This window comes from Microtus oregoni, unplaced genomic scaffold, assembly GCF_018167655.1.
Source record: "Microtus oregoni isolate MIOR12 unplaced genomic scaffold, Mior012 000000F_ref0000247, whole genome shotgun sequence".
Classification (NCBI taxonomy): Eukaryota; Metazoa; Chordata; class Mammalia; order Rodentia; family Cricetidae; genus Microtus; species Microtus oregoni.
This window is the reverse complement of record NW_024543059.1, coordinates 73,277,915-73,305,157: the sequence shown is the minus strand read 5'-3', so window position 1 is coordinate 73,305,157 and position 27,243 is coordinate 73,277,915. Positions and strand designations below refer to the sequence as shown.

At 46.9% G+C, this 27,243-nt stretch overlaps 1 protein-coding gene across 4 annotated transcripts in view; it reads left to right on the top strand.

Annotated features, from left to right (window-relative positions):
* Nucleotides 1–10,882: 10,882 nt before the first annotated feature.
* Nucleotides 10,883–27,243, top strand: part of Lef1 (lymphoid enhancer binding factor 1) — a 106,274-nt gene continuing 89,913 nt past the window's right edge. For all 4 annotated transcript variants that reach the window (XM_041655060.1, XM_041655068.1, XM_041655045.1 and 1 more), the window contains exons 1-3: nt 10,883–12,239; nt 14,425–14,491; nt 15,835–15,971. In XM_041655060.1, coding sequence (XP_041510994.1) covers nt 12,033–12,239; nt 14,425–14,491; nt 15,835–15,971 — 411 coding nt within the window. In that variant the 5' untranslated portion in view covers nt 10,883–12,032. The remainder of the gene's footprint in view (nt 12,240–14,424; nt 14,492–15,834; nt 15,972–27,243) is intronic.

The window sequence follows — 27,243 nt, the reverse complement described above, 5'->3', positions numbered from 1 at the left end:
AAATTCTTGTCATACAGTTCTTCCACTTGTTTGATTAGAATTATTCAGAGATATTTTATGCTCTTTGTGGCTATTGTGAAGGGTATTGTTTTTCTGGTTTCTTCCCCAGCCCTTTTATCATCTGTGTACAGGAGGGCTACTGATTTTTTTTAGTTAATCTTGTATCCTGGTATATTACTGAAAGTGTTTATGAGTTGTAGAAGTTCCTTGGTAGAATTTTTGGGGTCGCTTATGTAAAGTATCATATCCTCAGCAAATAGTGAGAGTTTAACTTCTTCTTTTCTGATTCGTATCCACTTGATCTTCTTTTGTTGTCTATTCCTCTAGCTAGAACCTCAAGAACTATATTGAATAGATATGGAGAGAGTGGACAACCTTGTCTTGTTCCTGATTTCAGTGGGATCACTGTGAGTTTCTCTCCATTTAGTTTGATGTTGGCTGTTGGCTTGCTGTATATTGCCTTTATTATGTTTAGGTATGTTTCTTATATCCCTGATCTTTCCAAGATCTTTATCATGAAGGGATGTTGTATTTTGTTGAAGGCTTTTCCAGCATCTAATGAGATGATCTTGTGGTTTTTATTTTTCAGATTGTTTATATGGTGGATTACATTGATGGATTTTTGTATGTTAGTTGTTACAATTTTGAGCTATTCACAAAAACTTATTTTGCCTTCTAATGAAATAGAACTATAGGTGGAAATATTTTATGACTGTATTGAATATGCAAAGACTTATTTTCTTATCATTCTCTGTCTTAATCAGGGTTTCTCTTGCTGTGACCAAACACCATGGCCAAAAAGCAAGTTAGGGAGAAAAGGGTTCATTTGACTCACACAGCACTGTTCATATTGAAGGAAGTCAGGACAGGAACTCAACCAGCGTAGGACCCTGGAGGCAGGAGCTGATGCAGAGGCCATGGAGGGGGGGGGCTGCTTACTGGCTTGCTCAGCCAGCTTTCTTATGGAACCCAGGACCACCAGCCCAGGGATGGCACCACCTGTCATGGGCTGGACCCTCCCTCATTGATCACTAAGGGAGAAAATGTCTTACAGCTGGATCTTATGGACTAATTCCTCAACTGAGGCTCCTTCCTCTCTGAAGACTCTAGCTTGTGTCAAAGTTGACACACAAAACCAGCCAGTGCATTCTCTATATCAACTATTAATATAATCTAGAGATATTTAAAGTACATGGGAACAACCAAGTTGACTTCATTCCAGGATGCAAGGATAGTGTAATATGCTAAAGCAATAAATGGTAAGACAACACAAATACAGATTTGAGGACAGAAATCACAGGATCCTCTGAATAGATGCAGAAAAACCCTTTGGTAAAGTTCAACATCCCTTCATGATAAAAAAAAAAAAAAACCCTAAAGAAAGTGAGAAAAGAAAGGAAATGCCTCAACATGATATAGGATATACATAACAAATCTCTGGCCAGCTCTGTGCTAGATGAGGAAAATTGGAAAGCAATTCCTCTAAAACCAGGAAGGAGACAAAAGTGTGCACAGCCTCCCCCATTTAAAATAGTCCTTGAAGTCTGAGCCACGTCAATAAGGAAAGAGAAGAAAATAAAGGGAAAATGGCCAGAAGCTAAGTTATTCTGATTGCAGTCCACCTGGCTCTATTCTTAGAAGACTGTCAAGACCCCAGCAGCAGATCTACTGAGCTCTTTCCTCAGAGGAGTAGAAGACAGAGCCAATATGTAAAAATGAGTAGCTTTTCTAAATACTCACAAACGTACTGAGAAAGAAATCATGAAAGCAATTCCATTCAAAACAACAACAAAAAAAACTACTTAGGAATTAATCTGACAAAGAAGGTTCAGACAAAAATCTTTATAAGACCTTAAACATGGGACAGAGAGACTGAAGGTGACGCAGATTAATGTCATATGTGGGAGGGCAATGCTGTATTACCGAAAGTAATCTATGGTTCAGTACAATTCCCACCAACATTCCAAAGATCTTCTTCACAGGAACAGAAAAATTATTCCAAAACTGATGTGAAAGTGCCAGAGACCCTGAATACCAAAGCGAACATGAGCGGAAAGAGCAGTGCCGGGGGCGTGATAGTACCTGACTCGGAAACCATCCTGCAGGGCCATAGTATAAATGCCATAGCGCTGACACTGTATGCAGACACACGGAGCAATGCCATAGAAGACCCATGGAAAGTCTCACACAACTCCGGTCCCTAATTTCTTTACAAAGAGAAAAGATGGCCTCTTCAATAAATGGTGCTAGGAAGCTGGATATTCACATGTAGACAAAACAAACTACGTCCATATTTCTCAAGCCATACAAAAATTAACTCAAAATAGATGAGGACCCCTAATCCAAATCCTGGAACTGCTGGAGGAAAACAGAGAAGATACGTCAAGATTTAGGCATGGTCAAGGACAAATGCAGAGCCTAGGGAAGTAGAATATTTGGGAAGAGGAAGAATAGTAGGGAGAAGGGGGACAGAAAAGAGTAACGAGGGTGCACACACTGAAAGCCCACGATATTCTTTAGAGACTATGCCATGATGAAGCCCGACTACTTTGTACAGTGAATATCTGCTAATAGACTTTTAAATATAAAGTAATATTGGAGGATGCATAGGTTATATGTAAACACAGCAAGTGGCATTTTATATGAGCCAGGAGCATCTTTGGGTTTTCAGGTCCTCGGGGGCTCCAGAACCAATCTCTCCTGGAAACAGAGGGATATTTAATTTAAGCAAGTCATATTATTAAAATTAATCTAATGTGCTGCTTTCTAGACTTTCAGCTTAAGATTACATATGCGTCTTTCAGTGTGTTTCCATTCGTGGTAAGGACCAAGTTAATTATGATTACTACTGAGTGCATGATGGGTGCAGAAGATCGAGTTCACCAGAGGAGCAGGAGTTTCTTCAAGGTCAACTATCTGCTCCTGTACTGCAAAGGAAGACTGTCTGAAGGCAACCCTGAGACACTGAAGAACAAAGACCACGCATCTGTTCAAGTCAAGCCCTAAAACGCATTTAGGAGTCTGGAGAGCTATCAGAACTGGCAGTCAGCATGTCTAACTTGATAGGAAAGTAATTCATCTCTCCGCTTTGCTTTCTGCCAATTCAACCTAAGGGAAACGGGCTTGAGCGCTGGGATTGGCAGAGTGGGACCACGGGACCGTTTAAGCCGCATTCAGATAAGGCAATTAGACTTATTCTGCCAAATAACTGTTTGCTCAAGCCAGATGACAATGTTGTAATCTAAACTATTTGTATTGGCACCTTCGACCTTCTAAATTCTCTGCCCTAATGGAATATTCTGAGTTTACGTGTAGCCGTGCAAGCAAGACACAGTTAAGAGCTAGAAACAAGATTTTGTGCTCATGCACACACGCACAAGTGCACACGCGCACGCACACACATTAACAGAGATAATTTCATCCAGTGAGCCTGCTTTATGGACAGCAACACTTTTAAAATGAAAGCTTTCTCCAGGTCGAATGTTGGGTAGCTGACTCTCTCCTTTGGGAAGTAAATGAAAATTTGGAAGTTACCCAGTTTCTAATGGAAAGAGCACAAATTAAGTATAAGGATTCTGCCCACCCCCCCCCCCCCCCCCAACAAAAGTCATGTTATAAAAAACAGGAGGCTCCGCCCCAGGCATCCAGGTTAGTTGATTGACTTTGATGAAACCCACACTGAAAATCTGTGCCCGTGGAGATGTGTTTTCCAGACATTGGATGGAGAGCCTGTCAGTCAGGCGCTTTCCCAGAGCACTAAACTGTATAGATCATATACATCAAAGGCAGCCTGCAGTCCCTATAGGTGAAATTCCTATCAATGTGCGCTAGGAGTAACTGGGTGGACAGTGAGGCCAATGACCTTGCTCGGCATTAATCTCCCTCTGGTTCAGTTGGTTCCACTGCTGCCCTTAGGCAAGAAAGAAGGCTGTGGCTTTGGCTTCTAGCCTCAAACCAGGATTAGGGGCTTGCCTAATGCTGCTGGAGCCCTGGCAGCCCCAGAATATAAACCAGGAATGAAGGTCTTATAAGGCACGTTTACCAACATTCAAGAGGCCCCTCCATTACCATGTCCACCGAGGACACAGATTTATAATACAAAGTAAATCCCTTAGTTATACAGCCTTCTTCAGAGTTTCTTAAAGAGATCCTGTTTTGTTGTTTTTAGTATTTCCGTGGCCTCCTCATTGCCCACAAATAAGATGGCGCTAAACAGCCCTCGATGCTTTGCTGAAACTCCCCCTCTGGCCAAAACTGAATTTTAAAAAGTTTGTGTCTGAGGCCAGGCAGTGGTGGCACATGCCTTTAATACCAGAACTCAGGAGTAAGAGGCAGGGGGGTCTCTGTGAGCTTGATGTCAGCCTGGTCTACAGAGCAAGTTCTAGGACAGCCAAGGCTACACAAAGAAACCCTGTCTTGACAATATCTCCTGATTAAATTGGGAGCATGGGGATCATGGAAATGATAGAAGGGGAGGGAAAAGAAAGGGAGGAGAGGAGAGAAAAATATATAGCTAAATAAAAAACATTTTTTTAAAAAGAAAGAAACCCTATCTTGAAAAACAAACAAATGAACAAAACAAACAGAAAATGGAGGGAGGGCTGGAAAAATGTCACAGCAATTAAGAGCGCTGAATGCCCTTCCAGAGGACCTGGGTTCAGTTTCCAGTAGCCACATGACAGTTCACTAATGTCTGTGACTCCAGTCCCGGGGGACCTGATACCCTCACACTGACACACATGCAGGCGAAACACCAATGCACACAAAATAAAAATAAATATGAAAGGGGACCACACCTTTAATCCCAGTGTTCCAGAGGCAGATGCAGGCAGATCTCTGTGAGTTCAAGGCCAGCCTGGCCTACAGAGTGAGTTCCAAGACAGCAAAGGCTACACAGAGAAACCCTGTCTCAAAAACCAAAACAAAATAAAAATAAAATAAGGAAGGAAGGATTGCTGTTGACCTGGATTGGCACCCACTTCTAACCTGTGACTTTTGGGGAAAGGTAAGATGTACAAATAGAAGGTGCCTCCTAAGTGTCAATTAAGCCAAAAGGCTGTGGAGTCCTTCAAATCAGGAAGCTGGGTGTTGGTGTTAGTAGGAGGCAGCAGAAGGCTGAGTGATATCTCAGGATTCTGTTTCCTTTGCCCCGGAAGTCCCCAGTCGGGGACCATGCTGCAACACTGGACATCTTTAAGCCAACTACACTGCTTTCGGTCTGTACACAGGCTGCTTTGAAGAGTTTATGCCGAGAGACAGCCCAGAGAGCGACTCCATGGGCGGGGTTACTTTGGATTAGTTAGTTAGTATCACTCATGAGCTAACTGTTCTAAGTCCTACACTTTGCTCCTGTCATTTCACAGGAAGTCTTTGTCATTGTCATCGCAGCACTGTGAGCTTGGGACACTGCAGCCCAGGATGCCATATTCTAAAATACAGACTCTGGGGAGAGTCTCACTGCTTCTCAAAACATGACTTCGCTACTCTTCATCCTCCTGTCAGCCAGCCAGCCTGTCAGAGTTCCTTCTGCTGATCCTTCAAGCACTTTCCCCACTTACTCATTACCCCCACAAACACGCTTATCTCCTCCGTGGTAAGAGTTCCCACCAAAGTTAGAAACTTTGGTTCTGCAATGAACAGATTTTCCCCTTAAAGAAGCCTCTCGCATCATGGTCCAATGCCTTACATTATTGCAGTTTCACAAGCATTATCTCCCTGAAAGGTAGGCTACTACACAGCCATTTGCAGAGAAAATGAGGTTAGGAGATGTCAGATGACCTACCTAGTTTCACCCACTGTTCGGGAGGCAGGCGCTGAGCCTGTCTTGGACCTGGGATGTCCGCTTCCCGCATCACACTATGGGGGAAAATGTCTCTGTACAGACGTCACGTAGGCAGCGTGTCAGAGAAGAAAACTTACAGGCCTTCCACCATCGACTCAAGCGTTTCTGCAGAGTCTCGCCTTTGAAACATGTGAGCCGATTCACCGATGAGACAGGTTCCAATCATAGAGGCCGACTGGGAAAGCAATTAAAAATGGTATTAACATCAGTTTTCCAGACTCTGACTTCTGTGGACGAAATCTGCAGGGCACCAGACCCGTGTGAAGAGGGGTTAACATAGCAGGACGCAGGAACAGGGCTGACCCACGTGCTGTGTCAGCGCTCGCTCTCAAAAAAAAAAAAAATGTGGCCACGGAAGAAAGTGTGAAGCATGCTGGAAGAAGACAATATTTATGGCTGAAGAAATTTGGCCTCACATAACGGTAATTATGAACAAGATATTTTCCCTAATAAAATTACTGCAAAACAAAATCTGGAGAATCTAAGTGCTTCCCTATGTTGTCTTTATTTTATCCCATGTGCTCCAGTGATTTTGAGGAGAAGGGGGAAAAAAAGGAGCAAAGGGAGCAGAGAGAAAGCGCGCTGTAGCGAGATGGCCTCTGCAGAGGGTTGGTTTTGCTTTAGAAACTGGAATGTGTCCAGGCTTGATTTTTATTTTCAATTCACATTTCAGATCCAGCTCCCCAAACTCTTTGATCTTTCTCCCTGTCTCCTTACCCGGAAGAGAACCCTTGGCCTTCTCAGCTGGGAGCTGGGAGCACACGTGGAAAGACTGGCTGGGATCCATATTCTTGCCAAATTTAGTCACACAAAGGGGCCTGAGAGGGAAAAAAGAAAGGATGAAAGCCGCAGCCGCCGCGACTTCAAAGGCCGCGCCGCCGCGCCGGGCCCTGCGCAGGCGCCGCCCTCTGCCGATATAAGGCAAGGCCCGCGCGCGCGGGCGGCCCTTCCGCGCGCAGCCCGGCTCCAGGGAGGATGGAGGGGGCCGAGGGAGCGCGGAGAGGGACCGAGGGGCGTGCTTTCTAGAAGCCGGTGCCCACGCCACATTAAGGCGAGTGAGAAAAGTTTTGAGAATCGGAGGAAAAGAATGTGATGTTTCAGCCCCCTAGACTAGCGGTTCCCCGGCTGGCACGTGTGTTCCAGAGCCGAAGTCCATGTGCGGCGGCCCCTCGTTCCCATGTCACGCGGCCTCCTCGGTGCGGGATTTCCACTTACCGGGGCAGAGCCGAACCTCCGCATCCCTTCTGATTCATTCTGGTCCCCTGTGTCCACCCCGCTTGTCCACTCCACCGTCGGTCCTCAGCCACCCTCAGCTCCACGCCGTCCAGGCGTTGAGGCTGGCACTCCGGCCTGGGGTTGACATCCCACGGAGCAGAGTGGATAGGACTCCCTCGAGGAGGGTACACAGTGCTGACCGCCGTGGGTCCAGCGCTCGAGTTGCCCTCCAGCCCGGGAGGCCATGACAGACGCCAACGGGCGCCGGTCGCGTGGAAACCCTGTGTCTGCAGGTTTTCACGGTCCTACGAGTTCCCTGGCCCTGGAGGAAGGGGCTTTGGGTTTGTTTGTCTAAGGCGGAAGAGCCCCTGGGACACAAACTGCCACTTCCCTCATCCCCCTTCTCCGCGACGTCGGTTAAACTGAAGGTGCCCATAGATTGAGCCTCCAGCCGAAGCTGGGGTGGGAAACCGGGGTCTCGGTTCCGCCCCTGGAATCACATGAATTCGTTTTTTCTAGTCCCTTCTCGGCTGTCTTTCAGAGTATCTTCTTCCGTAGGCCCCGCCACCTCCTTCCTTTGGGATCCCACCTAAGTTGCAGCTGGCAGAGAGTCTAGGCCACACAAAAAGAAGACCCGGAGCCTGGGCTGGGGTTAGGACCTAGGGGGCGGAGAGGGCTGTGCGGGGGAACTGTGCTTCTCATCCCTGTAATTAAGGACGCTGGACTGTCTGCAGCGGACTCCACTTAGCTGCAAAATCGCTAAGTGGGGGAGGGTCTTGTGTGGGTGTGGGTCATTCCTTCTGTCGCCCCCCACCCCCCCTTCGTGGCTCACTGGGTTAAGCGCACCTCGGGTCATTACGGCCAACTCTGCTCCCCGTAGCCTGGGTTTCGGGTGAGGTTGGGCGCCTGGTTCCCTCTATACTCCCCCTCCCCATCCTCACCCCTACCCAGAGGCACAGCACGGGCGACAGCGCCTTCTGCAAAAGGAAGTGTTGATAGAAAACAAGTTCGCTCCCAAACTAAACCCAAAGCCACCAGGAGGGGAGAAACCAACAGCAACGGAGCCAGCCCCTAGCAATTGTTTCACGGTCGGAATTAAATCACATCAAAACGCCCCCTGAAACCCACATCCTGAAGGAGTAAACCTACTACAGCCAACCTCCAGTGGTTCGCTAGAGTTCACACGAATAACCTGCCTCTACATCCGAGGAAAGGGGGCGGCGGGGCTGCTTTTGTACCGCACCCACCACATCCCAGACCTAGGCTCCCACTCGCTCTACCCCAAGAAGCGAAGAAGCGGCTGCTTATGCTAATAACAGCCCCACAGGAATTAGGAGAGACTGCCAGGCGGCTGGAATGCCTTTGCCAGGAAAGCAAAGTCCAGATACACCACTTCCTGGGGTTACTTCGCCCCTCCTGCCTCTCCTTGCTTTTCTCTCTTAAGAGGGGCAGACTTCACAGGGAAAAGTCACCCTCCTTTACCGACAAAGCTCTAAAACATGTGGGCGCGTGGTTTTAAGGGCACCCTTATTTAAGATTTGGAACACTGCTAAAGACACCACACTGAGGAGACCACTCACCGCCACGCACACAGAGCGAGGCCATTAGGAGATTTCGTTAGAGCCAATGTTTCCAAGGAGGGTTACCACAAGGTACCAAACGCAGCCACCTATCCCAGCCTTTTTTGTAAACCATTCTCGCTAGGTATTGCGCCAAAATTCCCCATCTTCTTGAGCTCCTAATCTCCGGGACACCTGGAGCTGAGCTCCGTATGACTCACAGAGTCCAGATAATTAACGCGAAGGAGAAAATGGGAATTCGAATTAGTTGCAACACTTAAACAGGGAAGATGTAGAGTCGTCATTTAATCTCCTCTTGGCTTTCAAAAAATACCCTCTGGCCATTCTTCTCGCCCCCTCCCCCTCTGGGTTTGATGAAAAGGACCGATCTACTCGGGCTGCTTTGATGAAACTGCATTTTCCAGGGTTCTTTTGCACAAATTGGCGCACTCGGAGGAGGAATTCTGACTTTGTTAAATTTATGTTAGCAGGAGCAATAAATGTCTAAAACTGTGCCCCCTCTCCTCGCCTACCATATTAACAGCAATGGAGGTTACATACCATCACTATAAAAATGGATTTATTCCCAATCTTCTTCATTATTCTTCTTGACACCCTGAAGTAAAATGCCATTTTTTTTAGTTTTCTTCTGGAAGGAATAGCTTTGTCGATTATTCAATTTAAAAAAAAAAGTTTTCGTTTTTCTGACTTCTTTCACCAGCGTCTTAATTGTTTCTAAATCTATTAGTATACATAGGACCGTCTGGGATATATTACCTATTAATTACATATTACCTATGGGACCAACTGAACTGACTTATAGCTTTGAAAACTACTTCCTAGCATGCTCTTAAACTGGCAGTTATCCGTAAGCAAAGTTTTAAATGCCTACTTAAAGAACTGTTAAAGTCCACAATGCCCACAATTTCACCTTTCAAAGAGAAATGTTTGCCTAAGCGTTCTTATGTAATGACACTAACACATAATTCTCTGTGCTATTTTCAATTTAAGGAAGATGGACATACAATTCTTCCCGTCGCCTGTTTACTGTTCCCAGATTTTACAGGTGGCTACCGCACTGGTGCAATAATATTGCCTGAATATTTGACTGAGGGGAGGGGTTGAGAGCTAAGGGACAAAATGTAATGTCTTTCCAAACTTAAGCCTCACACAGTAACTTTCACAGAGCGACCCCCTTTAAAAAAGAGAAAAAGGAGTCCTATCCTTTTACAAAATGCATCAAAGACAGAGTGGGAACTGGGGAATTTTTGAGGTTGGATTCGGATTTACGTTCTCAAGGGTCCCTTTCAGCGTTGTTATCCAGGATGTCAGCAACTGCGCAGTCATGCCTCCCTCTCTTAGGTCCTTCTCCCTCGTTTGGGATGCGTTTTCATCTTCTACACACGGAGTCTTTGCATATCCGAAAACCCACGTATATTCGGTGGTAAGGACACAATGGAAGCAATAGTGTTTTAAAAGCGATAATTAAGGTCCAATCTTCATTCGCTCCCCTTCTTCCCTGGTCCATTTTCCCCTGGTAAGCATGGAGATTTTATTTTCCCTTGTCTCCGAAGAGCGTGTGATATACGTTTAGTGCAGCCACAACTATTTTCCTTGTGCTTGCTGGGTCTCTTCTCTCTGCTTAGGTGAGCAATGTGTTACATTTTCTGTTTTTCCTTCTCCTAGTCCCTAATTCTCGCTTCATTCCCTCTGTCAGAGCATCTATCAACGTGGTGTAGACCACAGCGCCGGCGGCTTTCTCTTTCATCTTCCTCCCCGTGCCTGAGTGAGGGGGCTAGAGTGGGCGGCGGAAAGGAGGTGGGACAGAGAGACTGGCAAAGAATGGAAGTGAGTGGGGCAAAAGAAGAAGAGATGCTTAGATGATGAAGTTAAGCCTTTCAGGTAGAGTTTCTTGTCATTTTCATCCGGCAACAGCGTGCTTAGGGGTGGGTTACAAGCAGCACCCGTTCCTTCTCCAGGTTGCGTTTTTTCCTTCTCAAGGCATGAACGCGCGCGCGCACACACACACACATGCATGCACCCCCACGGCGCCCCCCAAACTATGACTTGTCCCCTAGGTGCTGGAAATGAACTAGAGCTGGGGGAGAACCTGGATCTCCTCCTCCTAGCTGACTCCTTTCTCCCCACCCCTCCAACCAGCAGCCAAGGAGAGCAGGGGGCGGGGGAGGGGCGGGGGAGGAGAAGCGACGCAAGTGAATAGCTTTGCAGCGCCGGCTAGGCGCGCCGAGGAGAAGCGGTGGGAAGGCGCAACCGCTCACCTGCTGGGCAGCGCACACCGGAGGGACCCGGCTGTGCTCCTAAGGGCCCTGGCATCCGGACTCGCCCGGAGCCTTGCAAGCGGTCACACTCCGGGTGTTCTCCTCCCGGCGGCCTGGAGGAGCCGTGGGGCCACCGGCAGCTCTTTGCTTTGACAGAGGGGAGGCGGGGAAAGAGGCGAGTAACAGAGCCAGCGAGCCAGGCAGAAACTCGAGCCGGGAACAAAGAGGGATCGGGCTCGTGGTGTGTGTGTGTGTGTGTGTGTGTGTGTGTGTACCGTCCCGAGCTGGAGCTGGAACATTCGGGCCCGAGGCTCCTTCTGTGACTCCCCAAGACTCAGCCGTGCCAGCCACTGCCGATTCCCAGCGCTCATCAGCACAAACTTTATTCTTGGCAAACTTCTCTTTTTCTCCCCTCCTCCTCCGCCCCCTCCCCCCCAGCAGATTAAATGCTCCTCCAAAAGGAAAACCGAAGCGAAAGGGAAGGAAAGAAGCTCTAAGTCGGACGTCTGCAGCCCGGGTGGCTCTTTATTGTTTACTCTTCAGGAAGTGGACTTTCGGTATTTTTTGATTCTTCTCGCACCTCTGCTGGGGCAAACGGAGCCTTTTGGCCCAGCTCTCCTCTTCTTGAAAAAAAAAAAAAAAACAACAACTTCGAAATCGGCATCCGAGGAATCCACGGTGGAGAAGTTTTGCACAGTGACGCGCCACGGGATCCTCCTCTGCACTTTGGAAAGTCGTGTCCCCTCCGGAACTGGTGTCCTCGGCCCACAGACTCCAGCAAGGCAGAGTGGCCACCCGGCCCTGGCAGCCTAGCCTAGCGCACGGGGAGCGCCGCAGACGCTCTCAGAGGCGCCGGCGGCTGCCGCCCTCGCAGTCTGGTGCCCTTCGCCTGGGGGCCGGGCGCCGGCGTCCTTCTAAGTGAAGTGGGAAAGCGACGCGATCGCAGCGGCTCCCGCAGCTGCTCCGGCCTCGGGACACCCCCCCCCCCCGTTTGCCCACCCGGCTTCCATTAGTCGTCCTCCCACACGCAGTCTTCCAACTCTCATCTCCCCCACCCCTGCCACCTCACATCGAACCCCCCTCTCCTGCCGTCGCCGAGTGCTCCCGCAGCGGAGCGGAGATTACAGATCCGCCAAGATGCCCCAACTCTCTGGTGGAGGCGGCGGGGGGGACCCGGAACTCTGCGCCACCGATGAGATGATCCCCTTCAAGGATGAGGGCGATCCCCAGAAGGAGAAGATCTTCGCCGAGATAAGTCACCCCGAAGAGGAGGGCGACTTAGCCGATATCAAGTCATCCTTGGTTAACGAGTCCGAAATCATCCCGGCCAGCAATGGGCATGAGGTGAGTGGGCCACTGTCCCGAGAGGCGTGGCGGGTCCTGGGGACGCAGGGAGGAAGCAAGCCGAGCGCGCGGCCCGTCCACTGTGGCCGCTGCGCCCTGGTCCCTCGCGGGCTGGGCGGGGAATAACGGCCCCTGGTCCACGGTGCGCACGTGTGTGAGCGGCGGGCAAGGGAATTTTTTCCAAGTGAGTCTGTGGCTAAACCGTGGTGAATAAGCAGGAAACGCTGGCCTTTACCCGACCCCGTTTCGTCTTCGGAAGTTTCGGCGGAGCTGAGGGTCACAAAGCATTAAAAGCAGGGATTTCTAAACACAACTGCGAAGTCCATCCTGGGGCTGAACACAAAATGCATCCGCTAGCTCTCACCATACAGCATGCAAAAGTGCGTTAAACCACCGAGACTACAAGGAGCCAAGCCCCAGGCGGGAGGAAGGAGAGGCGGGCGTGGGCTGGCCAGGAGGGGCAGTCCCAACCGCCATGTAGTAGGGCGCGCGCGGGGGCGTTGCGGGGGCTGGGTCCCCATGGCGGGCGAGGCTGCAGCGGGGAGCCGTGGGCGAGCCGATCCGAGCCACCCAACAGCATAGCCACCGCAGTCCTTCCGCCCGCAACGCCGGCATTTAAAGTGGAAAGAAAGGCGTTTATTTGGGGGTTAGGCAGGCCTTGGATCTCTGCAGAAGAAAGGCGAGCCCGAGAGCAGGGCGGCAGCAGCGGAAGCCGGGCCTCGGCTGGGGAGGAGGGACACGCTTATCAGATCTCGGGGCCAGCTGCAGGCGACGGCGCTGGTAACCCGAGTAGAGTAAATAGAGACACGTGGGTGCCGGCGCGAGAGAGCAGAGAGCCGTGCCGCGCGCGAGCATCGGATGGGCGTAGATCCCCAAAGCCCACACCTCAGCGGCCGCTCTGGCTCAGCAGCTGGGGAAACCTCACAAGGACATCCAGTAGAAAAGTTCTGATAGCCAAATGATGTCCCCAACGTTTTTTTTTCCTTCCAGAGAAACTTGTAGACTATACCCTTTCCCTTAAATGGCAGCCTTCTGCCCCCACCCCAAAGGAAGGGTGGTTTCGGGGGCGGAGACATTTTGGGTTTAAAGAGTACTTTTAAGAACACCTCCGAGTTACCTTCTCTGTCCCGATGGCAGGGGTGAGTACGCTCTTGAGAAGGCTGGGGGGCCTGGTTCCTAGAATATAAGGAGACTCGCTGTTCCCAAAGTCCAGCAAAAAGTAGTGGAGGGCGGCTAGGGCGCAGTTAAAATCAGATTTAAAAAATAATTAAAAAAAAAAAAAGGTTTCTGTGTGTCTGGAGGATGAGGTCGCCTGGAGGACACAGGTTCAAAGAATCAAATACCACCTATACTCCGGGGTTTTTGCCAGACCGTAGAGAGCCTCTTTCTACTAGAGTGGCCTACAGATTTCCATCCACCTCCCATTTCTACGGTTTACTGGTAGAGAAGAAAAGCAGCCCTTTGGAAATCGAGAACCCCTGGGGTTGGGAGCTTGAACTGTCCATCTTTCCGCGGTGGAAATGAAGCAAGCAGACTCGCGGAAGATGGTAAAGGGGCGATACCACTGATTTGCACGTGGTTGAGTCGGGTCGGTGGCGCTTACCAAAACTGATATTAACTGGGCTACCTTTCTGATGTCTATTACCCGACTCTCAGTTTTTCCTCCCTTTAACCACAGACCAGTTCTACTCGGCTAGCCTGCTAGCATTCAGCCCATAAGTTGTAAAAGAAACTCTTAGGCAGTTTCCCCCAGACCTCAGCAAAGTGGTTGTTGTGTTTATGTTTCCAGATCTCATTTTCAGGTACAATATTCTGGTGGCATTTAATCAGATCTTGATAGAGTAAACCAAGGCTAAAGAGGCTAACACATCCTAGAAGTTGGGGCACCCAGGAAGCACTGATGGGTTGTTAGAGCAGGACACGTCATCCCCAAATTCAGTTTTGTTTTGGGTTTTTTTTTTGTCACCTTTCTTACCTTTTGATTCAGAGTACCTAATAATCACTCAAAAAGACACATTGAAAAGATTTTCCAGTACTCAAGCCTAGCCTGTCTTTAATTTTAATTAAATGGTTAGACTGAGTTTTACCTAAATGCCTTCCTTTGAATTACCAGTCGACACACCATAACTGCTACAAACTCTAAGATGATCTTCTTTCTTTTGGGGGTGGCTCTCCATGTCTTTAGGTGGTCAGACAAGCACAGCCCTCTCAGGAGTCCTACCATGACAAGGCCAGAGAACACCCGGATGACGGTAAGAAGCCAGATTCCCTTTTCCCCCACTTTCCCAGAGGACATGTGCAATCTGGGTACCTGGTTTTGATACTTCCATTTAATTCGGGCGGCTGGGACCAGATATGCAAGTCTGTGCCCACATAGGTATTCTTTTGACAGACTAGGAAAGAAAGCCCAGAAACTCAGTTTCTCTCTCATCGTGTATCTAGAAACAGCCCTTAAATGAGTCTGGGCTTTGGGGTATACTTTGGCTTCCAGGGTCTTAGAGAAGGGATGTTTCTGGGGAGTGTTTGTCAGCAGGGACCAATTAGAATTTTTCATTTGCAAAATTGCTGTGTGTAGGTTCTCAGTACGGAGGAAGAAGGAAGGGAGTGTGTGGACAGATGGGTCAGGGCTCACTAAAACTGAACCTAGTTTCTAAAATATAAACAGTATTAGAAGCTACACCTATCAAATAATAGACAATACTCCCAATACTTAAATCAATCTCTCTCTCTCTCTCTCTCTCTCTCTCTCTCTCTCTCTCTCTCACACACACACACACACACACACACAGTCCTTCTTTGCTTATTCTAAGTTTAATCAGATCACCATAGGGTTCAGTTGTCAATCAGTTGACATTTCTGGTCTCCTTTAATTACTTAACAATTGGCCTGTCTAGAATGGAATGTTTGTACAATCAGTGTGTCGACCAAGGGGCAGGGAGAGAGCCGTATATCAGCCTTCCTTCTTGGCAACAAGTAACTATATAGATTAAAAATAAAAGGAACATTTCTTTGGCAGACTGACGTAAGTTTAGCCATGAAATTGGGTCTTCCAAAGGTTAATTCACTACAAATTTGGGTTTTAACAGTACATTAGATCCATATCTCCTTCAGTAAAATCTAACATTTAGTAAAAATCCAGAGGCACAGGTGGAATTTTTGAGTTTGTCTACAAGAAGGAGACTTCCATTGTATAAATGTGTGTGTGTGTCTTGGGGGGTAGATGGTCTCCCGTATTAACAATTCAGTTTTAAGTGTGTGTGTGTTCCCTTGTGTTCCTGTGTTTCTCAGTCTAGTTTGTTAGCATTAGAACAAATTAAGTTAGAAGAATAACACTTATTTTTGTAAAAACATCAGTCAGTAGTGGAAGTAAATTGAACCACATGTTTTTTAAACATCTGGTTTGCTGTTGAGCCATTGGAGAGCTTAAATACTGTCAATCTAAAATAGAGCATAATAATTCAGTTACAGTATTTTATAAGCAAATATTTTATGTAAAGTCTGCCTCGTCTTAGGAGCAAGAGATTTTTCTGATGAATATCATTTGATATAAAAGGAAATTCGATGCATCTTTGATTGTTTTTTTGGATTCTCCCAGGAAAGCATCCAGATGGAGGCCTGTACAACAAGGGGCCCTCCTCCTACTCTAGTTATTCTGGCTACATAATGATGCCAAATATGAATAGCGACCCATACATGTCGAATGGATCTCTTTCTCCACCCATCCCGAGGACAGTGAGTAACATGCTGATGTTGAAAATTATTTTCAGACGTGCAAATTGATTTGTGTTTCAACAGAATGCTTACTTCTTCAGACACATTGGCAATGCCTCCATTGTGTGTTGAGTCGTCCTCACTGGTGAGAGCGTTTGAGGGTAGCAGCCTGGGAACAGTGCTGTCTTTATGTCTTCCCTTCGGACTTTTAGATTTAGGCTGGCGTGTTAAGACGGATAAGTAGAGGATCACAAATTATGGAACCAAGTGGAGCTAAGTCAACAAGTCTATGATTTTTAATGTGTACTATGTTTCTATGCCGACGCTGGGAGGAAAATGGATTTAGTCTTTCACTCAACTAAGGACCAGGGAGCTTTCAAAACCCGAAACTGGTTAGAGGCTCATTTGAATCTAGACGTTCAGCTGTTATTTTGGCTTCTGAAAATGTCTTGTTTTATATTATATTCGCTATCTGTTGATAAGGAAGGCGGATGAGCCCTTTTCACTTCATTGCCAGCTGGGAAAATATTGTCTGAAGATCGTGCCATGAAAGTTGTTGCTATTTTTAACCTTTCAGTTCAGTTAACTTCCAGTTGTGGAGATGCAGCACCACACACCTGCATTATGCTGGCGTGCTCAGTCTTTTGAAGGATGTCACGTTATTTCACCTGCATTATGCTGGCGTGCTCAGTCTTATGAAGGATTTCACGTTATTTCACCTGCATTATGCTGGCGTGCTCAGTCTTATGAAGGATGTCACGTTATGTGGCACTATTCCCCTTTTACGGGGGCGGGGGTGGAGACTGTGCCTGTGTCTCCAAAAAACATCTGTATGGTAACTTGAGGATGTGCACGTGTTGTCCTGGTGAATACACTGTCTATCCTGGGGCTTCCTAGGAAGCTGCGGAGGTGGTCCTTAGTTCCCTGTTCCCAGCCCCACTCCAGTCTCCACGGAACTGAGAAGTCAGTGAGAAACACTTGGGGGAAGGGGTGTCACTGATGCACTAGTGACAGAACCCGAGAGCTGGGAGGTTCACTGAAGAAGCAGAGAGGAAGTGGCTGGTAATCTTAACTGTAGCGCTTGTGGCTCTCTTAATGGTCTAAACCCTGCGTGGTTAAAATGATAGCTATGTAAAGTTTGTGGGCCTTGTGATTTCAGACTTAAAGTGATCGTTTTCCTACAAATTACGTCTGGATAGTTAAACTCAGGCAGGGAGCATGGTTTTTCTCTCTTTTATAAAGCAGCTGAAATAGGGCCCATGGGGAACAAATCTTGGAGATTTTGTGAGGTCCGTGTTACAAGGACTGTTCCCTCCCATCACTTTAGAACATCTCGAATTTGTAATGAGATTTAATGTTTGTGCAGTGCGTAGGATCTTCTTCCTCAAATGTGGATGAGCTAATAAAGCCATCATAGTCTGTTATTGAGAGATTACCCCCAAGATGCATTGAAAATGCTTCTGGGTTTCACAACTTGTAGAGGATTTGTTGAGCCAGAAAGACAAATATATGTGATTTTTTAAAGATAATTTAGCAGTTTTTGTTGTTTGTTTGTTTGTTTTTAATAGGAGGGACATTTTGGATAAGGAGTAGTTGAAGATTTGGTAGAAAGGCTAAAAGGTCAACAATAATCTTTTCAATAAGTTAGAGTTTAGATATTAGAAACTCACTTCCAGAACCGCTTTTGCTTACCCATGAGGACAGTTGTGTGTGCTGGACTGTGGTTTATTCCATAGAGAGAACAGCAGTTTCTCTCTCGAGACCGGAAATCTGGAGAAATCAGTGTAATAAACTTCCTGGTATTTATACACAACCCCTACAGTTATCCTTTCCCCTGTAAGCTGTTACTCTGTCTTAGGTCTCTGTAGCCTTTTCTCCAAATTTCTCCAGAGTCCTCTTTCTGGTGTGTGTATGTGCGCGCGCACACCTGCGTGCCTACCTACCTTCTCATCCCAGCACCATTTTGAAATGTCAGTAGGTTTGAAGGTATTTATTGTTATGTGTGTATTAAAATGTTGACATTCATGAATCAGTCCTTCATTGCTTAGGAAAGATTTGTGGGCTGAGTAAATGTCACCAGGCATAGACTGTGTTCAGAGGACCGTTATTCTGTTTTCTGATGCCTGCATTGAATCCTCTTCCATGTTAAAAGGCATTCATGTTAGGTATGTTTTACTGAGAGACCCTGCAGTTTACACAATTCCAGAAGCCTTTCAGTTTTAACCACAAGGCTGTCAATTTTTTTTAGAGTCCGACTGAAGTGAGTTACAATCTTTGGTTTTTAATACCTAACAGCTGTTTGTAGTGTTTCTGAGATCAAAAACACTTTAACCGGAAGGCAGCCTCTCTTCTTCGCCCTAACCACACTTGTGTTCTCTTCCTCCTTCCCTTCTGTCCCCAGCAGGATTGTTTGTGTCACTGACATCAGCACTGGTCGACTTTCTTAGAGGGTGTCAGGAGCTGGGGGACCCTTTGCATTTGAGTTTAAGGTTGACTAGGGGCATCCCTGTGACTTGGATTTGCATTACAAACAACTCCTGGTTTATGGCATCTGCTGCCTGTGAGAACTGGAGAGAAACATCTGTGGGTGGGCGAGGTATGGACTGGGCCCCCCTCTCCTTTCTGCGTCTAACTGCAGTCCTGAGAACTCCAGCTGTGGCCAAGTGGCACACCCAGGGACACCCCTGCGGAAATCTCACCATAACCATATGCTCCTGTTTTAAGCCTGGCTAGGCATCATGGCACCTAGTCAGCACTGCCTTGACCCATCCATCTTTTCTCCTTCTGCTAGGATGTTTTAGTTGGGCCCTCCTTCTAAAGCTGGAACTTTTAAGGGAGTGTATCTGTATCTGACGTCTTATGAATGAGTCTCTTCTAGAATTTTAAATACACAATTTTAGTTCAGCTGAATTGAGCCGTCAAGGAGAAAGCAGCCATGACAACTTGGTGTCGGTGTAGGCTCTTCAAGCACAGAAGATGAAGAGGTGTGCTAGCCTGTTAATATTTCAGAGACAGGACCCCGCCCCCCAGAGAGTTTATTAAAAGCATATTTCCAAACCTTTCTTACTTATGAAGAGAAGGCCAATGTCAAGGCATTCAAACAACAACAAAACCAGTTCTTTGAGTCCCAAGCATGGCGGTAGAGCTGAGTGTGGAGCACAGTGAGTGTGAGTGAACCTGAGCTCGGTGGCTTTAACATTTGAAAGTTCCCTGCTGGGGTAAGATTAGCCTGTGGTTATTCATCTTGGAAGTCAACCTTCCATTTGTCCCTCCTGCAGCCCAAATGGTCAACACCTAACCAGAGAAGCCTTCCACTGATGCCTGGGGAGGGAGTGGTATCAAGAGACCCCTGACTACAGTAGCTCTGAGTCATGAGAGCTTCCAACTTTCTGGTTCTCTGTGGTCTTCCCTAGAGCAGCCTTTTAGGTAGGAAAAGGGAAGTGTTTATGGCCTCTTTTCAGCCGCCTTTTGCAACCTTAATTTTAAGGTAGAAATTGCTATGGAAAGGTTATGGGGATTTACTTTCAATTATTTAGAATAATTCAATTATTAAAAGTTGGATGACGTTTCCTTAAAGGAATCCACGTTTGTGTTTCAGATGAACAGATCTGTAGCTAGCTCCCATCCCTGATTTTGTTCTAGTTTACAAACAGCTAGGATTTGATTTTTCTCAGTGTTCATTCACATCTGGGACAACAGAACGGGGGTGGACTTGACTAACCATGAAGCTCCTGAATGCCACGATGCCAATGTTGTGTAGCTTTGAAACAAACTAGAAGATGTAGAAACTCGAGAGGGGGTGGCTGTGGCTGTGGCTTTTAGAAGAGGAGGTTCTTTGTCCTGCAAGGGGCTACCAATTTGACTTCCTGATGAATTAATTTTCATTTTCTGATTCCAGCTGTCTGGTTTCTCACAGCTAAGTAAGCTCAAGCATAGGATATGTTTTCAGAGTGAATTCTGTGTAATTTTTGGATGTGGCTCTCAGAAGGTGTGGGACATTTCCTCTTCAGAGTCCCTGGTTCTTCTGTTTGATCCTTCCTCACTATGCTGCTACAAAATTGGGAAAGACTCATAATTGTGAAGAATTTGGAGCCATTTCTGTTGCTCCCACAGATAGGCCAGATCTCTAATGATACTACTTATTCTAGCATCCCAGGGAGCCATGTTCCATGTGGTCCTTTAGTAGTCAATACTGTATTTACTGATCACTGATCCTCATTCGCATATGCCTTTTTATTTTTTTATTTTTTAAGATTTATTTAACTTTATTTTATGTGCATTGGTGTGAGGTTGTCAGATCCCCTGGAACAGGACTTAAAGGAGTTACAGATAGTTGTGAGCTGCCCATGTGGGTGCTGGGACTTGAACCTGAGTCCTCTGGAAGAGCAGTCAGTGCTCTTAACCGCTGAGCCATCTCTCCAGCCCCTAAATACGCCTTTTTAAATGACCCTAATAGTTTTGTTTGTATATTCAGAAAGACATGAGAACAACCCAAAATAGAGTAACTTTGCTAACACAGGATCACTAAATCAAACCATGAACAAATCATTTGTAGTTTGATTTTGATTATTTTAAGACAGGGTGTTGACTACTTAGGGCCTCGAACTCTCTGAAATACAAGGACCTCTGCTTCCCAAGTACTGAGTTTAAAGGCATGACGGAAGCTGAACCCTACTGTGGTGAAGCATCCGCACAGCCTGGTACCCACCTTGGCCTTATTCTCGCCAGCTCCCTCGTATAACTCAGTCTTCACCCCAGCCGCACACTTTGGCATTACTGGCAGAGCTCGTTTCACAAGGAAGCCCACCTGGCCTTGAACTTGGAGCCTAACAAGCAGGCAGCTGAGAAGCTGCAGCTGTCGAGGTTCTGAAAGTGACTGAGATTTTTATGGACTGGTTACCCTTTGATTTTGGAGAAAGACTTGGTGTTTAAAATTAAAACATGCCAGTGGCGCATGTGGCCAGCAGAGAACGCATGTGTGCATTATCCCCAGGTACCCGCCGCACTCAGCAGCTGCCATTCCACAGGAGTTGCTGACATGGGACTGAAGGTTGGTGTTTAGAAGGAGTTGTGTAAGCACCTGTGACAAGCTGGTCCCCTCTGGAGGAAGCCAGTACTGTGATAGCAGAGAATCAGAGCTGCTCTCGCCACCCCAGCAAGCCTGCATTCTTTAGAAAAGGCTGAACTCATTTGTCGACGTTTGCCTGGCGTGCGTGCTGTCCTGAGTTTGGTCCTCCGTGCCGCACACACTGGCTGTGGTAGCACACACATATCTGCAAACCCAGGACTTGGGAGGTGGAGGCAGGAGGACCGGGAAGTCAAGCTAATCCTATGCTACACAGTGAGTTCAGGGACAGCCTGGGCTACAAAAAAATCCCATATCAAAAATAAATAAATAAATAAAAATAAAATTTAAATTAAAAAAAAAGGTGGGAGACAAGGACAACAAATAGTACTATAGGCTTTTCTGGAATAACTGTTTAAAATACCCTTTTAGGACCAAATTTGGTGACACACACTGTTCTAGTCATAGCTGCTTGGAAGGCTGAAACTGGAAGATTGAGTTTAGGAGTTTAAGGCCAGCCTGAGCCAGCATAGCAAGACGTGTGTGTGTGTGTGTATGTGTGTGTGTGTGTGTGTATACATAAGCTCATGATTCCTTTAAATACTGCAACTTAATTTTTTGTTTTGTTTTGTTTTTCGAGACAGGTTTTCTCTATGTAGCTTTGGAACCCGTCCTGGCACTCACTCTGTAGACCAGGCTGGTCTTGAGAACTCACAGAGATCCGCCTGCTTCTGCCTCCCGAGTGCTGGGATTAAACGCATGGGCCAACCCCACCCGTCGCAACTTAAAGTTTTTTAAATTTAATTTTATTCATGCGTATATGCGCTACATTGTGCATACCATTGAATGCTGTTGTACACATGCCAACACGGGCATGTGTGTGGAGGTCAGAGGGCAGCTCTGGAAGGTGTTCTCTCCTTCCACTATGGATGCAGGATTAGAACTCAGGTCTTCAGGCTGCACAAGCAAGTTCCTTTACCTGCTGAGCCATCTCAGAATGGCCCTATTGTGATTTTCTTTTTTAAATGACATCACAGTTGTAGTAATTGTAGACTTTCCTTATAACCCTGTAAGTCATTCTAAAGATGTAAATGATCCACTCTCTAAAGCTTGGGGCCCTAAAGCCCAATGGTGAAGACTGGAAATGAGAGCTGTGTAGCAGGGAGGGGGGGCTGCTAACTCAGAAACTCCGGCCACCCGGCTGCACGTGTTTCACACTCAGCAGAGGTGCGAGCGAGGTGCATGGACTCTCGAAAGACATTTGCGTGCTGCATCAGTGTCAGCTCAGCTCTGGCTCAGCTCACTGAAGTCATGAACCCAGAGCTCACCAGGGAATGAGTCTGTATGAGAGGCTCTCCCCAGCAGCACAAAGTGGGAAGCGTCAAGTTTGCTTCCCTCACTTCCCCAGTTAGCTACGAGAAGCCATGCCATAGAAGAAGGTCTAGAAATGGTGTTGTCTACGGGCAGTGAATCTTTCAAACCTCTATTATTGATCATGGTGACCTCTTATACCCACCAATCAATAATTCTGTATGGCCGCTGATGGCAGTTTTGCAGAAATCACATTTTGATCTTCATTGGGGTCATTTACACTTTATTAAAGATGATCAGCTGGGCCCGGGGGCAGAGTCCTATAATCCCAGCTACTCAGGAGGGTGAGGCAGACAGATTGCAAGTTTTAGGATGGCCTGGAACAATTGGTAAAATCCTGTCTTGAAGCCAGGCAGTGGTGGCGCACGCCTTTAATCCCAGCACTTAGGAGGCAGAGACAGGCGGATCTCTGTGAGTTCGAGGCCAGCCTGGTTTACAAGGGTGAGTTCCAGGACACGCTCCAAAGCTACAGAGAAACCCTGTCTCGAAAAAAACAAAAAGAAGGAGAGAGAGAGAGAGAGAGAGAGAAAGATCATGTTTTGAAAAAAAAGGGTAAAGAGGGCTAGGAATATAGCTCCATGGTCGATGCTTGGCTCAGTACCCAGTACGGCAATATGAGTGAATGAATGAGCCTGTTGCTCCTCAACACTGAGAAAGATGGGCTGAAGAGGCAAAGCTGGGAGGCTCTGGGCCATGAAAAGAAGAGGGAGTGCCTCTGGGGAAGCTTCACTTGGAAACTGGTATTGCCAGACTCCCAACAGTCATCTACCTATAAATTCTAAATCTGCCCATTTTTTTTTAATTTTTAAAAACTTTAATCCTGATAACCCTTTAAAGATTAAATTCGGTATTGTGTGCAGGCATGTGTTGTGTGTCTACATGCAGGGATGGGCATGTGAGACTGTCCAAAGATATCCACCCCACCCCACCCCCCGCCCGGAACTGGAGTCATGGATGGTTTTGAGCCCCTGATGTGCAGATGCTAGGAACAGAACTTGGCTTCTCTAGAACAGTATTAACTGCTCAGCCATCTCTCCATCCCATGATCTGATCGCTCTGCCGTAAACACCACCAGCAGTGATGGTAGTTGATCCCTTAGTCATGAGTTCATCCGGGATTGAGATAGTCACATGAGCCAAGAACAGAAGGGATGGCCATCCATCATCAGTTCCCTCTCACCCCCAACCTCTCCCACCCCCACCCCCCGTCATCTTGCCAGACCAATAAAGCACCGACAGGATCTGCATACATCCTTGTGTCTATTCTTAGATTTTCTCTCTGTCAAGCCAAAATCCGTATGAAATGCAAAACCTAAAAGTATCTGCTAAATAACCCTGTCTTTTTACTATTTTCTTTATTCTCTGATTTGTTGTAAAAGGCCACTAGACTCCTGTGCTTAGTGAAAGTCAGCATCACGGATGCTCTCTGTCCAGGTAGTTTCTGAAAGTAGCTTTTTGGAAGAAGAGAAAGGGACCAGAGGTTCAGGGGGATTCTCGTCTCTTACATAGACCCTAGACACCCAAGACAAAAGCAGATGGTTGAGATGTGGTGATTTGTTTCCCACAAGTGTGCAGAGACCACCCCAACCACCAAACGACACCTTCCTATGTGGCTGGCCTGCCTTGCTGTGCCACCATGGAGTTCTGGTGGCACCAAACCCGTGAACGTGCTGTTTCCTAGCCGTGACGGTAGAATAGGAGTCTAGAATGCTGTGAACCGGTAGCCAGACTCCCTCCCAGTAGGGTTCCTGCAGCTGTGACTGGTGTGTGGCTGGACCACGAAGCTCTGGAAAAAGGAAGGACACCTGATTCTTCCTGTGCCGTGATGCTGGCTCAGAACCAGGCCCCTGGTCCATGAAGGCCCTCATCCTAACCTATTTACATATCTTAAGTTTTAGGGGAGTTAGCAGCATCCTTGCCCCTCTGTAGTGTTTTGCTTGGCCTCCTTTTCTTTCCTGGATGTCAGGAGAACCTCATTCTCTCACCTTAACACCCACCTCTCCTCTAAGGAAATGAGACGTGTCAGGGAATAGCTTCCAGACCCTCGCTAAAGTCTCATATCCTTCCCACAGTTGATAGGAAGTTAGCAGCTAACCCATGCTTTCTGCCCAGCATAGGAGTAAGTATATTGGGGTTAGAAGGGGTTCTCCCCTTGACCTTTTAGGTTCTGGATTTCTTCCTCTATTGCAAAATTACATGGGGAGGAGCTTGAGGCTGTGGGGATGTGAGAACAAAGGGCTGGTTACATTTCTTCACTTCACATTTTCTTCTGGCTTAAATCTTTCTATCTTGGCACCAAAAAAAAAAAAAAAAAAAAATCAGGTCTGAAGGACGTGTCAGCTGGGTATTGAGGGGAAAAAATCAGTCTGTGGAAAATTCCAGTGAATTCTAGTTTCTCTAAGATCTCCTCCAATAACATACTTTGTAGACTCGTTCCAAAAACTTGGATAAAGGTAAAGGAAGAGACGTTATACGGGATGAGGGCTTGGCTTGATATTGCACACAGCAAGGTCAGTGGCCTGACTTCCAACCAGTAACGCAAAAGGGGAAAAGGGAAGGAAAGAAAAGACACTGTCATTGCTTCTTATTGCAAATGTGTCGGACTTCAGATTTAGGCTACTAAAATCTGAGACAAAGAACAAAAGTATTCAAAGCACAGAAATGTTTACCACCTAGTCAGCCCCGTAGGGTTAAGAAGACCAGCTCTCTCAAATACTGCTCGATATGTTTTACTTGCTCGTTTTTAAGAATATGCTAAAATTTTTAGATTAGTTGTCAGTATGACTTTTTTAAAATTTGAAGCAAAAATGGAAAAACAAAATATTAAAAAAATTACTACCTCATACCTTAGTTTAATGTTCACGTGAAACTGGTATGGGTTAAAATCCCGTATGAACGCACGCATTTAATCCCAGCACTCAGGCGGCAGAAGCAGGAGGATCTCTGTGAGTTCAAGGCCAGCCTGATCTACAGAGTGAGTTCCAGAATAGGCTCCAAAGCTACACAGAGAAACCTTGTCTTGGAAACAAACAAACAAACAAACAAAATCACTGTGTTATAGTCAAGCCCATCCCAAGGATGGCAGGAACCTACCCCAAGTTACTAGACTGTGCAGTCAGGGTCCTTAAAAATAGTCACATTTGCCTTAGAAAAATAAAAAAAAAGTCACTAAATCAATCCTAATACTGATAAGCATGTAAAGCAAGCAGACAAGATTTGGTTCGAAATTTCTTTTCAAAATTCTTACCTATTTTTTATGAAGCTGAAAGAAATTTTTTTAAGTACAAAGGCTTCCTCAACAGCCTTCGAGACTTCTTTCTGTGCGCGCCTGTTAAAGCAGCGGGGCTTGGACTCCATATCAGGCCCTTGGCCTGCAAACTCCGTCACTCAGCTCTGGCTGAGCCCTGGCTGAGTCCTGTTCACCTGCAGTCAGACTGTATCGGGTTCTCTCCTAGTGCATCATCACCCTGCTGACCCGAGAGCGAAACCCACACTGCTCAACATTGTTTGGAAAGCTTCCCCCCCCCAATCTGGAACAATTGCCTTGCAGATCTCACTGTACCTCCTCACTTCTACAGCTACCATCCCAGACGTGTGTCGAACCTTGCTCCAAACCCCTGTCTGGGTTCCTGTGGCTCAGTGTCCCTGAAATAACCCTCTCCTCATCTTGTCCACACTTAAAGGTCCAGGGTAGAAGGTGCCACCCCCATGAGGCGTTTGACAGTTTCTTCTCCAGCTGGGAGTGCCCTTGCTCCCCTGTGCATTTCTGCTGGATCTTTATATGTTTTAAAATAGATTTATTTTTTTTAAATGTTATGCATGCTTGAATGTCTGTGTGTATGGGTATGTGCGTGTGTGCATGTGGGGGAGGGGGAGGTGCGTATTTGTTGGTATGTCCAAGTATGTGTATGTGTTGGTACGTAAAGAGGCCAGAGGTGTTGGAACCTCCTAGAGGGGACATTACAGGCGATAGTGAGCCACCCAACATGGGTGCTGGGAACTGAACTCAGGTCCTCTGCAAATGCAATAAGCGCTCTTAACCCCTGAGCCATCTCTCCAGCCCTGTATATACGTTTCATGTGAGTTAGGTATCGTCCTGTCAATTTCTTACTGTCAATTCCTTTGAGAATAGGGATAGACTTTTAATCTTCTGTTACCCACAAGTAATGATCCAGGTCATTCACCAGATGTTTAGTGAAATAGGTTTGACCCTTCAAACATCAAGGGTCAGAGGTGATAATGCCCAAAACCAGTCCGTATTTAAATGGACTCTTAAAGATTTGTAGATTTATGCTAAGACTGAGCTCAGAAATTTTCATCCATGCAACAGTGTCCCTGAGCTTGATGTTACGCCATCAGTTTTGAGCATGGGGTCCATGCCAGAAGCTTTCTATACTCCAAGATCATAAATGAAGTCACTTAGTGCTCAAGGCAACTCAGTACTGGCCCTAGCACTCCCTTGCCCCTCTCCCCGACCAGGCAATGGATGAGGGAACCGAGGCACAGAGGAGAGCTGGAAGATCACATGCAGGAGGCCATTTGCTCTGGTCACCCAGATGGCCTGTAGATGGACTGAGGATAGGAACTAGGTCTTGACTCCCCGTGCAGGCCGCTTTCTGTAACATCGGCCTGTCTGCTGTCACCCAGAAGACGTTGGAGGGGTTTTCAGTCGGTGGATTCATCACTAGGAGTGATTCATAGAGGAGTGCGGTGGCACACAAGATCCCATGTGAAAGTGTGAACTTTTCCACGCTGTCTTTGGTGGTGAGGGCTGTGACAATGGGCGTGAGTGGGCAAGCATTAGAGTGAAGGGGGTGGGAGGTGCCGTGAGTGCTTTGGAGGGTTCTAGCTCGTGGAT